The sequence below is a fragment of the Pezoporus occidentalis genome, unplaced genomic scaffold (assembly GCF_034315485.1).
Source record: "Pezoporus occidentalis ecotype Australia unplaced genomic scaffold, CSIRO_AGI_Poc_V1 ctg182, whole genome shotgun sequence".
Taxonomy (NCBI): domain Eukaryota; kingdom Metazoa; phylum Chordata; class Aves; order Psittaciformes; family Psittacidae; genus Pezoporus; species Pezoporus occidentalis.
The window spans coordinates 25293-39957 of record NW_026913662.1 but is presented as its reverse complement, the minus strand read 5'-3'; the positions used below and the strand labels follow the sequence as shown (position 1 = coordinate 39957).

Genomic DNA, 14665 nt, shown 5'->3' with positions numbered 1-14665 from the left:
GAGCAGTGTGGTGCCTGGGATCACTCCTTGGCTCCGTTCCACTGAGCAGTTTAGCTATAAACAGAAGTATCCTTTCTGGAGTGAGAAGCTTTTCTCTGCAGGTTTCAGACTCACTAGTGGGCATTGCTGATTGATCCAAAGGCAAACTGTGATTTAGTCTCATTCAGTGGGTTGTCTGCTCCTCTTGCTTTGCTTTATAACACAAATTGATGGGAGCCCCTCTGTTGGAGCATTGACAGAACTTGATGCCTGAAATGTCAGGTAAAACACCAGCTTATACCTCATTTTCTTTCACATAGTCTTACTGCATATTTTTATAAGATAAAGACAACTTCTGAGCAGCCTAGCTGAATAATCTGGTTCTGTGTGTACAGAAAAAAAAATGCCCTGGCACAAAGCCACAAGTAACATTCAACAGGAATAAATAAATAAATAAACAAATAAATAAATTTTAATATATATACAGCAGCTTATCAAATCCAGATCTCTTACCTTTTTCTCTTGGGTGCCATGGGTGAGTTAGATTTGCAGCAGTCTGTATTTGTTTTTATGAGAATTATAATTCTTTCTTTCCATGCTGCACAAAAAGGATTATTTTCCCAGAAAAGCTTAGATGAAAATACGAAGCTATAGTCACAGACTTTAGCTTTTCTTCAGATTCTGTTCCAGTCCACTCTCTTGTGCCACAGTAATAGTTTCAAGATGATATGACTCGTCTTGCATCTGGATGGTCTACAGCAACAAATCTTTTCTGAACCAGGAGGCAGCAAATGCTTACCTCTGGAGGCTTAATGAGCTCATTCTAATAACCAAAAGACCTATTTACATGTCAGTAATGTCTATATAAGCTGGATTTACTAAAATCCTCAGCCAACTAGAAGATGCACTGGCTCTCACATCTTGGAGGATTCTCATTGCAACTTCTCATTTTGATTATTCCAAGTATTCATCAGGTATCATTCAGAAGTTGGTCACAGCAACAAGGAGTGATGGGCCTGAATACTAAACCCTGTCTTTCTAAGTTTGGAAAACAAACGAGTCTCTATGGCAGGGTGATACATCTGCTTCTTCCTAAATGATTTGGAATAGATTGTGAAGTTTTTTGCATTTGCAGAGCCTACCATGTAATTGAACAGCACCAAAGGACAATCTCCTGTATGATGTGGGGAGGGCAGGTATTACAGAAAGTATGCAAAAAAGTCATCAGGAAAAAAGCACAGCTGTTTGGAAGGGAAAGCACCTCGCTGGACCTGCAGGAGAGTTTACTATAAGAAGTGAAACAGAGAGCTATTGAGAGAAACAAAGCCACCAAACAAGGTATTTTGCTTTTTAATGTCACAGCTCTTATGGGTGTGCGGTATTTGTGGGAATAGATGCCATATTTTATAACTTCAGCAGACAGCATCCAGGACACAATATGTTATTTCATTAATGCCTCTGCCCCACCTGCATGAGACAGTCATAATATCCTTTATAGACCATTTCTTAGCCTTACATTTATCCTTAAGAAGCTGCTGTTTTTTTAATATGCACGTCTGATGTAAGATGTGTGCTGGCCCCCAAACTGAAATTCAGATCTCATTATTACTGTAAAAGATATGTGCCTTGCAGAATATGAGTATTCCAGAGAAGAAAGAGAAAACATTAAGTCAATTTACTAGACAGTAACTACTTAGTCTACTTAGCTATTTGCAACCTGTCAACTATTTACTATTAACGAATCGACCAAGATGTTTAGATGATGGCACTGGAATAGCTGCCTATCCAGTTTTCAATCCCTAATTGCTTAGTTGGCTGCTTCACATTATGTAGATTTTTTTTTCACTGTGCTCTTTAGTAAGTTTGACATTTGTTTACTGAATTTACTAATACTGAAAGCTAAAGCTTGCAAAGACACAAGGTCTTCCACATCTTCTGTAACTTGCTAACTAGTGCAAACAGAACCTTCTGGATTAGGAGTGAGTGTACAGGTTTGCAGTATCTACTGCTCTAAAAAGGAGCATTTCCACAGGTGTGATTTATCAATATTAAGGTTGAGGTCCTCAGAGCATCTGAATTAATGTTGCTTCACTGCTAACTTATCTTTCACATATTGAATATCTAAAACTTGATAAGAAATGAAGTTCACAATATCACTGCTAACCCCTCATACTTCTTTTTTTTTTCTCCACCACCACCCCCCCCCCCTCCCCCCCCAAGATGTTGCAGTTGAGAGTGAGAAGACATTACTTACTTGTGGTCATACAACAACAGAAAGAGGCCAGAGGAGAGGTCAACTGCATAGCAACTGAACTTTGGAAGAACAGAAGACTGAGGGACCATGTCTTCCACCTTTTATTCAAGGATTCATAAAAATAGCCTTAATTGGAAAAGCCCAGGAGAATAAGGAAGGGGAAGAGAATAAACAAGAATAGGATTGTGGACCCCTTTGACTTTCCATAAAGAGTGTATGCTCAGCATATCAAAACATTACTAAAAACTAGGGGGTCAATAGCAAAAAAAAAAAGTACTGCAGAAGAAAGTAAGATAGAAAGAGGAAATTATCTCCTAGGATTGGCTTTTTGAAGAATGACATTTAGCAAAATGCTTGGCCAAGTTGTGAATTTTCTTGTATTGTCAATGTCCCTGGTCAAGTCTGCTTTTTATCAAATTTGAATTTGCAGAGAAGTGGAGCACTTCTGTTCACTGTGAAAAGGTGGGGGGGGGGGGGGAACAAAACACCAAACAAAGGTGGGAAATACTTTCTTTAAAACCAAACTGCCACTTATCCAACAAAATATGCAAAAAGAAAGCCTCATGCATAACATCATTTCTTGTGCAGCTTGTTACATTCCATGAGTATTCTGCTTCTGCTTTTAAAACAAGAAAGCTGAGAACGTTCTGGAGGAGTCTGTGCTTTCCAGAAGGCCCAGTCCTCCAAGTTCCTGTAACATTTCCTTATTGGCTTCTCTCATTAGAAACAAAACAAAACAAAGACAAAAAAAAAAAAAAAAAGAAACAACAAAAAGCACACACAAAAAAAAAAAGCCACAAACTTCTCTTTCTTTCCTGCTGTCATACAGACATAGGTATCTGTATTTTAAGATGTTCAAGTTGCTGTAATGCATCTAGTTTTTGCTTTTTAAAGAATGATATCCATGTTTGTCCCCACACTCTGCTTTTCTGCCAACATGCCAGTCTGAAGTGGCCTATGCCTGCCTGTTTACCATGTAAACATCATAGTGTGGCTGCCCTTCAGGGAATAAAAGTAAGCCTTTCAAGACAATCTGAACTTTCAATTCTTGGTAACCCCATTCTCCTATGACTGTAGGAAAGTTAAGCACAGACTCACTGTTTTTGTCTGAGTTATGGCAGGACTGTAAGAAAACATGAAGACGGTATCACAGTTTTGCTGCTTGTGAGCAAAGACTAGGTTTTCTCTGAAACCATTTCTTTATATCCATAGGCTATTTGCCTTTCATATTATCTGTCTTCTTGTGGAGAAGGGTGAATAAGGAGAAGTCACCTACTGGCAAATTTTCATGTTATTGTTTATGATGAATCATGAGACTGAATTACAGGAAATACATGAATTATAGAAATAATCAATTTTCACATTCTGCTAAAATTAAGATCTGTTTTAATAATTTTGTCCATTAATAAGTGCTGTCTGTGCAGTGCATTGCACTGCCCACTCTCTCTTTCTCTCTTTACCTCTTACTCCAAAATGTTCTGTCTGTATGAGATGCCTGATTTCACATCTCCTCTTCTTCCTGCATTACTGTGTTTCTCAGGCCATCCTCAAAGTCATCTACTTACATGCTCAAAGTCATCTTCACTTAACGGAGAGTTTGTGGGTCAGGGTTAAAGGAAGAACAGCTATGGGGGACATTACTGTAGGGATCTGTTACAGACCGCCTGATCAAGAGGAATCTGTGGATGGAGTACTCTATAAAAAGATAGGAACAGCCTCACGCTCGCAGGCCCTTGTCCTTATGGGGAACTTCAACCACCTTGATACTTCTTGGAGGGACGGTACGGCCCAGCACAAGCAATGCACGTGGTTCCTCGATTGTGTGGACGACAACTTCCTCCTGCAAGTAATAGAGGAGCTGACAAGGAGACATGCCATGCTTGACCTCATGCTCACCAACAGGGAGGGCTGGCTGGAAATGTGACAGTCCAAGGCAGCCTTGGATGTAGCGATCATGAGATGGTCAAATTCGAGATCCTCAGGACAGTGAGAAGAGCGTTCAGCAAGCTCACTGCCCTGGACTTCAAAAGAGCAGACTTGGGCCTCTTCAGGAACCTGCTTAGGAAGGTCCCATAGGATACAGCCCTAGAGGGCGGGGGGGGCAAGACTGTTGGTTGATATTCAAGGATCACCTACTGCAAGCTCAGGAGTGTTACACCCCAACCAGAAGGAAGTGCAGCAGGAGGGCCAGGAGACCTCCTTGGATGAGGAAAATTCAAATGAAAAAAGAGGCTTATAATAAGTGGAAGCAAGGACAGGAAGCCTGGGAAGAGTACAGGGATGTTGTTCAGGAAGCTAGGGACCAGGTTAGGAAAGCTAAGGCCCACTTAGAGTTAAACTCGGCTAGGGATGTTAAGGGTAACATGAAGGGATTCTATAGGTACACTGCAAATAAAAGGCAGACTACGGACAACGTGGGCCCGCTCCAGAAGCTATCAATTAGGAGAACTGAGTACCCTGGATTTGGAGAAGGCTGAGGTTCTTGATGACTTCTTTGCCTCAGTCTTCACTGGCAAAGGCTCTGACCACACCACCTAAGTCTTGGAAGGCAGACGCAGGGACTGTGAGAATGAAGACCTTAGGCCCACTGTAGGAGAGGGTCTGTTTCGAGACCATCTTAGGAACCTGAACATGCACAAGTCCATGGGACCTGATGAAACCCATCTGCGGGTCCTGAAGGAGCTGGCAAATGAAGTTGCTAAGCAACTGCCCATCATATTTGAGAAATCATGGCAGTCAGGTGAAGTTCCCGATGACTGGAAAAAGGGAAATATAACCCCCATTTTCAAGAAGGGGAAAATGGATAACCCAGGGAATTACAGACCAGTCAGTGTCACCTCTGTGCCCAGTAAAATATTGGAGCAGATTCTCCTGGAAGGCATGCTAAGGCACATGAAAAACAACAAGGTGCTTGGTGACAGCCAGCACGGCTTCACTAAGGGGAAATCCTGCCTGACCAATTTGGTGGCCTTCTATGATGGGGCTACGGAACCGATGGACAGGGGTAGAGCAGTTGATGTCATCTACCTGGACTTGTGCAAAGAGTTAGACACTGTCCCACACGACATCCTTGTCTCTAAAATGGAGAGACATCAATTTGATGGATGGACCACTCAGTGGATAAAGAACTGGCTGGATGGCCGCATGCAAAGAGTTGTGGTCAATGGCTCATTGTCCAGCTGGAGACCAGTAATGAGTGGTGTCCCTCAGGGATCAGTGTTGGGACAATGTCGCTGACATGGACAGTGCAATTGAGTGCACCCTCAGCAAGTTTGCTGATGACACCAAACCGTGTGGTTCGGTTGATACCCTGGAGGGAAGGAATGCCATCCAGAGGGACCTTGACATGCTTGTGAGGTGGGCTGATGCCAGCCTCATGAAGTTTAACCATGCCAAGTGCAAGGTCCTACACCTGTGTTGGAGCAATCCCAGGCACAGCTACAGGTTGGACAAAGAGATTCAGAGCAGCCCTGCAGAGAAGGGCTTGGGGGTGTTGGTCAATGAGAAACTCAACATGAGCCGGCTTCAGTGTGTGCTTGCAGCCCAGAAAGCCAACCATATCCTGAGCTGCATCAAAAGGAGCAGGACCAGCAGGTCAAAGGAGGTGATCCTGCCCCTCTACTTTGCTCTCCTGAGACCTCACTTGGAGTATTGTGTGCAGTTCTGGTGTCCTCACCATAAAGAGGACATGGAACTGTTGGAACAAGTCCAGAGAAGGACCACAAGGATGATCAGGGGAGTGGAGCACCTCCCGTAGGAAGACAGGCTGAGCAAGTTGGAGCTGTTCAGCCTGGAGAAGAGAAGGCTGTGTGGAGACCTCATAGCAGCCTTCCAGTATCTGAAGGTGGCCTATAGGGATGCTAGGGAGGGACTCTTCATTAGGGACTGTAGTGATAGGACAAGGGGTAATGGGTTAAAACTTAAACAGGTGAAGTTCAGATTGGATATAAGGAAGAAATTCTTTACTGTAAGGGTGGTGAGGCACTGTAATGGGTTGCCCAGGGAAGCTGTGAATGTTCCATCCCTGGCAGTGTTCAAGGCTGGGTTGGACAGAGCCTTGGGTGACATGGTTTAGTGAGAGGTGTCCCTGCCCATGGCAGGGGGTTGGAACTTGATGGTCTTAAGGGCCTTTCCAACCCTAACTATTCTATGATTCTATTATACTTGAATTATGAATATGAATTTTAAAATTACAAGTAATGAAGAAAAGATTACTCAAATAAATTGTTTTCAATGATTACTAATCCAGCTGTTTCACCTTGCAACTGTATGTACTTGTTTTTTAGACTTCACAGAGAATGGTCTCCTTGTTGTTTCTTGGGTAGAGAGAGAAAACATTCAAAAGCTATCATCTCTAAATTTCACACTGAGGTCCTGGCTCTTAGAACAACTTTTCTCCTTCCTCTGGAGCATCTCTTAAATAGATTTCTTTTGGGGGAATTCACAGCTTCTTCTTGAAGCACTATCACATCAGCCATTTGTTATTGATTAAGTGTAGAAATATTAGCACATCTCCAATTTAAAGGTTGCTTTTCTCATACAGGTTTCTTTCTGTTTCTAGTCACTACCCAGCAGTAGGGAACAGTTTTAGTGGACATTAAGTGATCCGTGCCTGGACCGCTTCACTGATTGTAGGTCTAAAGCTATACTGTTGGGTTGATGGAGCATATCTGCTTCAGCTTATGACTTAAGGCTTCATGGTAAATTAACAGTCTGAAAGGTTACAAGTAATCTTTCTGCACATGACCAAATGCAACAAATTAAGTCTTTCTTTCACTGCTTCATGGTCTATTTGAATAGAGATCTGTGACCCTATTGTTTATCCAAATACATAGTGCATAATAATTTTATGCAAATGATGAATCACTTTGTCTTTTATTTTTACAAGAAATTGCCATAAAGCTAAAGCGAAAATGTTCTTACACTAAACTCATTGGCACAAAATTACTTTTCTTGTGTTTGTACTGTAAGTCATGCAGTTGTAAAAATGCTGAACTCTTTGAGAAACTCTTTGAGAAAAACTTAATAAAACTGGAAGACTACATAAAATTGACTGATTGTACTCTCTCATACCTAAAAATACATGTAAATAATATAATCATAAGGAAGGTTGTGAACATTGGCTATTATGAATGATACTATTCTTGCTTTAAAGTATTTTTACTCTTGCTTTACAAGCTTTGTACCTGATATTGGTGATGACTAGAAGCTTCAAATAATTTGTGGCAAATAATGGATTTAATTAGTCTTAGCTCTCTTTCTGCATGTGATTTTGTCATGAACATCTTATAATTTTCTCATAAACATCTTATAATTTTCTCAAATATATTCATGAGATAATTTCTCTAAGTTTTAGTGTATATGTTTTTTCAGAACTGCAGATATTTGAAATTCAATATCTAAGATGTTTTAAAGAGCTTTGATTGGATGTATGAGTCATACAGTATTTTTCTGTTCCAGGACTGGTTAAAAGAACTTATAAATTTTCATGACTAGTCACATTTACAAGTTCAAAATTTGCTATGTTCTTATTTTCTACCATTAATTTTAAAAGGTCCTTTTCTGTGAACTATTCTGCTACTTGACTCCTTTGCCTGAAAAGGCACACAAAATTAGCCTCAAAATGAGTCTACATACAACCACAGTAGAGTCAGCATTTTAAATATTTCTGGAAATTCTATTCAGGTAGATATATGTCTCATCAACTGGCCTTTTCAAATGTGGTTTGAAATCCTTTGTTTGAAGTGACTTATTACTAGAGTATTTAGATCTTGAAAACTGGGGGGAGGAGGGAGGGTAGAAAAGATCATTTGTAATTCTTACGTATTTTGTGCTGTGGTTGAGGAAAGGTGTTTAGTGTTCCTCAAGTGTCTGAATTCATATAATCAACACTGACTACTAGCTCAGAATGTCTGGATGGAACTGTATACTCATTTTTGCATTCACAGTCTGCCTACTCTGATAGCACTAAAGGAACTAGCCCTTGAACTAACATGTGATTCTAGGATAGGGTTAAGAGGTATATATGTTTTTATAAGTTCTATAGAACTTAGAGAACTCTAAGTTCTATAACTAAATCAAAAGTGTATTTATTTCTGACATATGATTAATTACATGTAGTCATTAAAAATTAAAGCTCTGAGCTACTAATACCCCAAGGCAGCTGTTCTGTTTTGCTGACACATCATGCTGAGTTAAGCTGGTCACTTTTGGCCTGCTCACCTAATTTACATAGTCCTTAATAAAATTAAATACTTTTTTACACTTTGGTTGACCTGCCCTTTCTCTCTAATGATTTGTGGAAGAGATAGAAAGAACAACAGCAACCAAAAAATCTACCGATTATGTACTCCACACTCTTGTAGTGGTCAGTATCATTTAAAATCAAAGTTATGCATGCGAATATGTTCATTAGTATAGACTCATACCCCTGAAGTCATTAGGGTCACATTCAGAATAACATTTAGCCTCATGTACTTTAACCATAAATAATTAAATTTATAAAAAATACGTCAGTGGGACTAATTAAAAATTAAGAATATGCTTAAATTCTTTGTAGACTTGAAACATACAGGAATTGTGAATACTCTGTGATTTCCACTATGGCTCTTCCTGCTCTGTGGTAACTAAATATGTACTAGTCTAAGCAGAGGAAATAACATATTTTACAGCAAGCTTTAAGTGTTCCACTGAGTTCAATCCAATCAAATATTCTGTATGTCTGCTACATCAGAAACATATATTCATACATCTTAATTGCCAATGATCTTTTGGCAAGACTCTTTTCAATAGCAGTTCTAGGGCTTGTTATCAGCAAGAAAATTAGCCAAAAGGTATTCTAAATATCACTCAGGTTTATTAGTATATTTTAACCTCCATTTTCATTCACTTCTGTAATCTCAGGTAGAAAGTAACACTGTTTCCAAAACATATAGCAAATACTGCTTTCAGTTATATATTCTTATTTCAAAGTAACTTAAACTTTCTGAAGAGTTATTCTGGAACTGTAGAAAGGTAACTGAGGGCAGAGTATGGCCAGTTTCCAAAAACTACTGTCGCACTCTTATCTGTATATGTTAATTGCCTGGGTTTTATTTCAGGTAGTTAGCAGATGCTCCTTCTGGCAACCTTATGCAACACTATGAAGCTGTTTCCAGTAAATACATTATTGCCTTGAATATCCAATAGACACAATTAAATGCATGTTATTTTTCCAGAGCTATTCCACCACTTAAAACCAGGTAATGCTCTGACAACAAATACTATCTTTAGAGCAAGATGAACTTTTATATTTTGCCCTTTGTAGAGATGTGCTTGAAGAATCAGCAGCACTATCTAGCAACCAAAAGGAGTAATTAGAGCTCTCTCTTTCTCTAAGTATGTAAATTCATTTAACAAAATAAACACAAGGATATCCCTTATGTTTTATGATGGCTTGTTCTTCTGCCTTTTTTTCACGCAGAGGGACAACCATACCTTACATAGGATCCCAGCAGGAAAAACCCTAGAAATTCCTGGAAGCCCTGCCATCTGTTGGAGCATAGCAGAATGGGAGCTCTCAGATATATAGGATGTTTTGGTCCACCACATCTTCTACATTTTCTGTAAAGAACAGAAGATAACAAACAGCCCTCCATTTGAATTTTGGGTAAGCCCCTTTAACATAATTCTTATACAAGGATGTTGCTGGCTTACCTGAGGCCCTCTGGGATCACAATTTTGTGATCATTATTGTATTATATTGAGTAAAAATGAAATAATGAAGATCTAGCAAGCTCACCAGCACCAAATGAACATAGGTTTTGCAATTTTTTTTCATATATGAGCTTCATATCCTCAGACAGTAGATAAAGATCTTTGTTATATATCAGTATGCAAATTTGGTAGCACAAAGGGAATATAAAGGTTATTTCTTCAGAGATCTTATCCCACTGACAGTCCATTAACAAATAGAGCACCTTTATCCAATATTCTTGGCCTTCCACAAAAATACCTGATGTCTGCTTCTTTTCTCCCTTTTTAAAAACAAAGATGGAACAAATAGAAGAGGCAGAACTAAATGATATAAAAGTATTTCCTGTGCAGTCCCTTTCAGTGTAATACTTTGAACAGATTATCATAGATATTAAGATAATCACTCTCTTTTTCAGTCTATACAAAGAGAGTGATAAGGCATATTTATTATGGAGGAACACACAGATCAAACTAATCTGGCAAACAGCACAGGGAAGTAAGAGCAGAAAGGTCATGTTAGACAGCATCTGGGTGGATTGTGACAAGGAAGAAATGGAGATGAATGACTAGTCTTAGATTAAAGTTTCTCTAAAGTGTCTTACAGTAGAGTAATCATCATTGCAAAGGTGATTAAAATAGCACTCTTAGTCATATTGTACCCACTAATCTGGAGATAGAACATTATTGTACAGCATTTATTCACATATGTAGTGCATGAAGGCAGAATTTTAAAATGGTACATCCCATTCGGCTTGTGAGTCAAGCAAAGATTATGGAACACCCATTTAATTGCCTCTGTAATGCCACAGCTGCAGTGTGCATATTTCTGCATTCAAATACTAGAAGCTACTTTCCTAGCTATTTTAGCTCATTTTACCTTCATTCTTTTCACTTCCCTGCTAAATCAGCTGCCCAATGTCTACAGCGAAAAATGGCTTTCTGCAGTCTTCCAGAGGAAGGTGCCTTCTGCACCCAGCTGGTCTGCAGTAAATCAGAAACCTCTAACATTTCTTCTCAAAAGGGAAAAATCTTCAGTACTCTGCTGAAGAAGACATTGCTGACATTCTTAACAGACCAACAGACACCGATCTGCTCATGAAATCTTCCTAAATTCTTTTCATCGAATTCTACTTAACAGTTATGATATCTATCCAGCCATCTCTTCTAATTCATGGAACTAATTCCTCTGATTCTTAACCAGATGTGTGATCTGAAAATTCCTGAATGCAGCCTGCATGCTGGCAATTTTAGACTACCACGTTGTTGCATTAATTGTGGTTTATCCTTTTTCACATCAGTTTTAGAAAAAGGTTTTTCGTTAATGATAGTTCCTGCCCTCAGGGATTCTAGCCTGCTTTTTGTCTTTGTAAAGGTAAGGTGACCCTGAATATCCTTCAGCCTCTGAGAAATATAAGAAAATAGTTAAGTATTAAAAGAGATCTTGTCCAAATGTCTCCAAGGTGAATAAACTATCCCAGATGCACCTTTTTTATCCACTTTATGCTCATATTCTGTTGTGCACATGGAGACTGATTAAGGAAGACAAAGTATTCATATAATTGAAAATACTATTGTAAGTACCTTATTTTGAATTTGAGTATGAGAATGTAAACCATACCAAGACTATTTTATTTTTGATACTTTAAATTTGTGAATTGAGAATAAACTCAAAACTGGAAGAAAATAATTGACATCACTATTGCAAAAATATCTATTAAAAATAGAATAATTAGACAGAAAAATATGTGCATTTTCATAAGTTCAGTGCTTTTGTTTTTTGATTAATCAAGGTAATAGTTAAACATGGAACATAATCTTAGAGGGAACTGCAGTCCCTGGTGAGGATGGCTTTGGGAAGCCCTAACTTCTAGGGTAAATCCAAGAGACACTGTCAACTTACTTAGTAAGAAGCAATATATTTATTGCACTCTGCTTGCTTATTTTGTTCTGTCAAGAAGTTGTATATGTTGAACAAGGCACATGCCTCTCTGGTGTGACTGATCCTGCTAGTAACTGATCTGCTGTGTGCTGAACTGTGCTGCATAGCCATAATTGAAAAGGTTTCTTTTAGAAAAGAGTAGAAAAGATAAGCAGTTATAAAAGATTTTCTTCCTTTATACATTTTCTTCCTTCCCACATACATATTCTGAGTGATATTACCTGTTCCCTATTCTAGTCTTCTTTTTATCTCACATAGAGGAAATGCTGGTGTAGTGCCTGGGAAAATGATGTCAGGTGTCACCATTCTCAAATACCCTGTGATACTCAGAAGATTTTTCAAGATTATCTTGTATAATTTCACTAATAAGAGACAGATGTCTTAAGAATAAAACAGTAAAAAATTGTCCTAATTAGGCCTAGTTTATATATTTTTAATACATTTCAAGCAGTCTTTTCATTGCTCCAGTTTGGAATATAGGCATTTATTACAAATTCAAATAAATTATGGGACAGACTCAGATAGGACTTTGTCCTTTTGACTAAAGAAATAAAACTGTTACTGATATATGCTGGCTCAGAGATGCCAGCCCACTGCAGGGAGCTATGCCAAACTGCTTTCCTCAACTGATAACATCCAGGGTAAATAGGCAAGATCTTTTTCTCTCTTCTTCCTCCTCTTCATCTGTGAAATGTGTTCAACTCAGAGAAAGAGATTGGCTTCTTCCCAGGGGATCCAGAACTTCATATCCCTAGAAGCTAATATTCTGCTCTGTTCTGCAGCAGTATCATGAGTAATATTCAAGAGTAAAGATACTGTCTGTTCTGCCAGAAAAAAAGAAGGCTTTTGCCAGATTTTAATCATGAACCATATAACCTAATAGTCTATGTTTAGAAACTTGTCTTCCAGATGGTGCACATTTCCTTTTTTTCATCTTAGGATTTCTGCTACTCAGTTGGACTATTTATGTTATGCCTTCCTGGTTTTTTCCCCGTTTCTCTTCAAATAATACTCAGTCAATACTGTAAAAATTGAAAATCATTCTCAAACTAAAAGTCTCTCATTTGCAATAGGGAGTCTGCCTCAGGGTAAAAATCATTAGTTTTAGATACCATAGTGCAGATTTTTCCAGATGACTCCAAAAATATATCTGAAATTATTTTATAAGTACTCTGAATGTTCTGTCATTTCCTTTTACTTGAGGTGGCAGTAATTTTAATGGATTCACATTGCAAGGTTACATTTTAGACTTTCTTGCACTGAGAGAAAACAGTACAGTTTTGAAAATAAGGAGTTTGAAGAGGACTGTTCCTTACAGATTGGACCAGCAAGAAAAGAAATCATAAAACACTATTGTGTAATTGTAGGGGCACATCAGAAAAGAAAAAAAATTTAACAGAACTCCAACCTTACTAAACAATGGTCATTAGAAAGAAAGGAGAGGGCATTTCTGGGTTGGTTTTTTTGTTTGTTTGTTTTCATGGGAGAAATAATATCATTCACTTTCTTTCAAGGGTATAGAATTTTACTGGTGAAAAAAAAAAATACCCCAGGAGCAGGGAAATGAGAATAAATACTGTCAAGTACAAAGTGGGGTGCATGTTTTATTCTCTCAGGTGAGATAACCCACCTCAGACTTTTAAAAGTGCACTTGATGTCATGGTAGCAGTGCTATGATGGTGTTGAGAGCCTTTCTTTGTTGCTGTCTCTTTGCAAAAGAGGAAGTGCTGTTGTACAGAACAGCCCAAATAGCTTCACTTTTGCTGTCATTCTAAAAGCTGTAGAACAGTGGTACACTGAACATCTAAAAAATAAGAGTGAAAAGTAAAAATAGATATAAAGATAAGCAAAAGATTTCAAGAGGTAGAGGAGAAGTGGCAGTAGGAATCAGCATGAAGTCCAAGAAAACATCCTTGGTGAAACCTCCATCTATTCCATTGCTTAGGCATTGACACTGCATTTACTTATAAAAGTAAAAGAGTATTGCTTAATATTAGAATGTTTATTCCTTTTTCCCTTTTTAATGCTTAGGACTTCTAGCAAGAAGGTTGTGGAAAATGGCTCATGGAGCACAGCACAGCAGATAAACATTAGTATCTTAGAAGTACGTTGTTGGATTAGTAACAAACTAAATAACTTGATGCTGCCTTGATAATGATGGTAAGAAATATGAATCATGGAAGCCTTAGTTATGACTGTTCTATTAAATCTTTGGACAGAGAGTCACCAAGGCTTCAGGGGCCATAAGTGGGATTTTTCTCTCTCTGTCTCCTACAGTATGATCTCAGTGGACTAAGATCATGGAGAAATTCTCCCATATGGTGAAGGCTGAAATTAGTGATGTTTGTATGCTGTCATATTACTCTCCTCCTAGACTCCATTCCCATGATATGGGCTTCTAACTGTTTTTCACTCACTGTCTCCCAGGGCTATATGACACCAAGTCACTGTTATTATCTGCTTCAGCATTTGTGAGGGAGAGGGAGGAGCAGTGCAGGCTGTGGGGAATGTTTCAGGCATTTACATCCCCTCTACAGTGTAACTATGGAGGCTACATACGGAGATTTTCCTGAAAGCTCTCCAGCTTTCAGGAAAAATTGTATTAGGAGGTCAAGGGAGCAAAAGCAGATGAACAATATTCAACCAGGGAGTACTGTACAGAACCAAGAATAAGATTCATGTTGTGGTGATCGTGATGCTACGGTAATATCAGTGCCTAATAATTCCAGTACTTAGTATTGCATCATTTTAAAATCTCA

The 14665-nt window shown here is 38.6% G+C and overlaps 1 protein-coding gene across 5 annotated transcripts in view; it reads left to right on the top strand.

The window, feature by feature from the left end:
• Positions 1 to 10062, top strand: part of LOC134162035 (ankyrin repeat and sterile alpha motif domain-containing protein 1B-like) — a 309404-nt gene extending 299342 nt beyond the window's left edge. The window contains exons 18-19 of one of the 5 annotated variants that reach the window (XR_009964170.1): positions 1115 to 1317; positions 2200 to 2687. Coding sequence is in view for 4 of the 5 variants with exons in the window: in XM_062615455.1 (XP_062471439.1) it covers positions 9696 to 9803 (108 nt within the window). In the remaining variant the exon portion in view is untranslated. Of the gene's footprint in view, positions 1 to 1114; positions 1743 to 2199; positions 2688 to 9695 lie in introns of those variants that run through there. The other 4 variants (XM_062615455.1, XM_062615451.1, XM_062615452.1 and 1 more) reach the window with 4 other exon arrangements.
• Positions 10063 to 14665: the final 4603 nt, after the last annotated feature.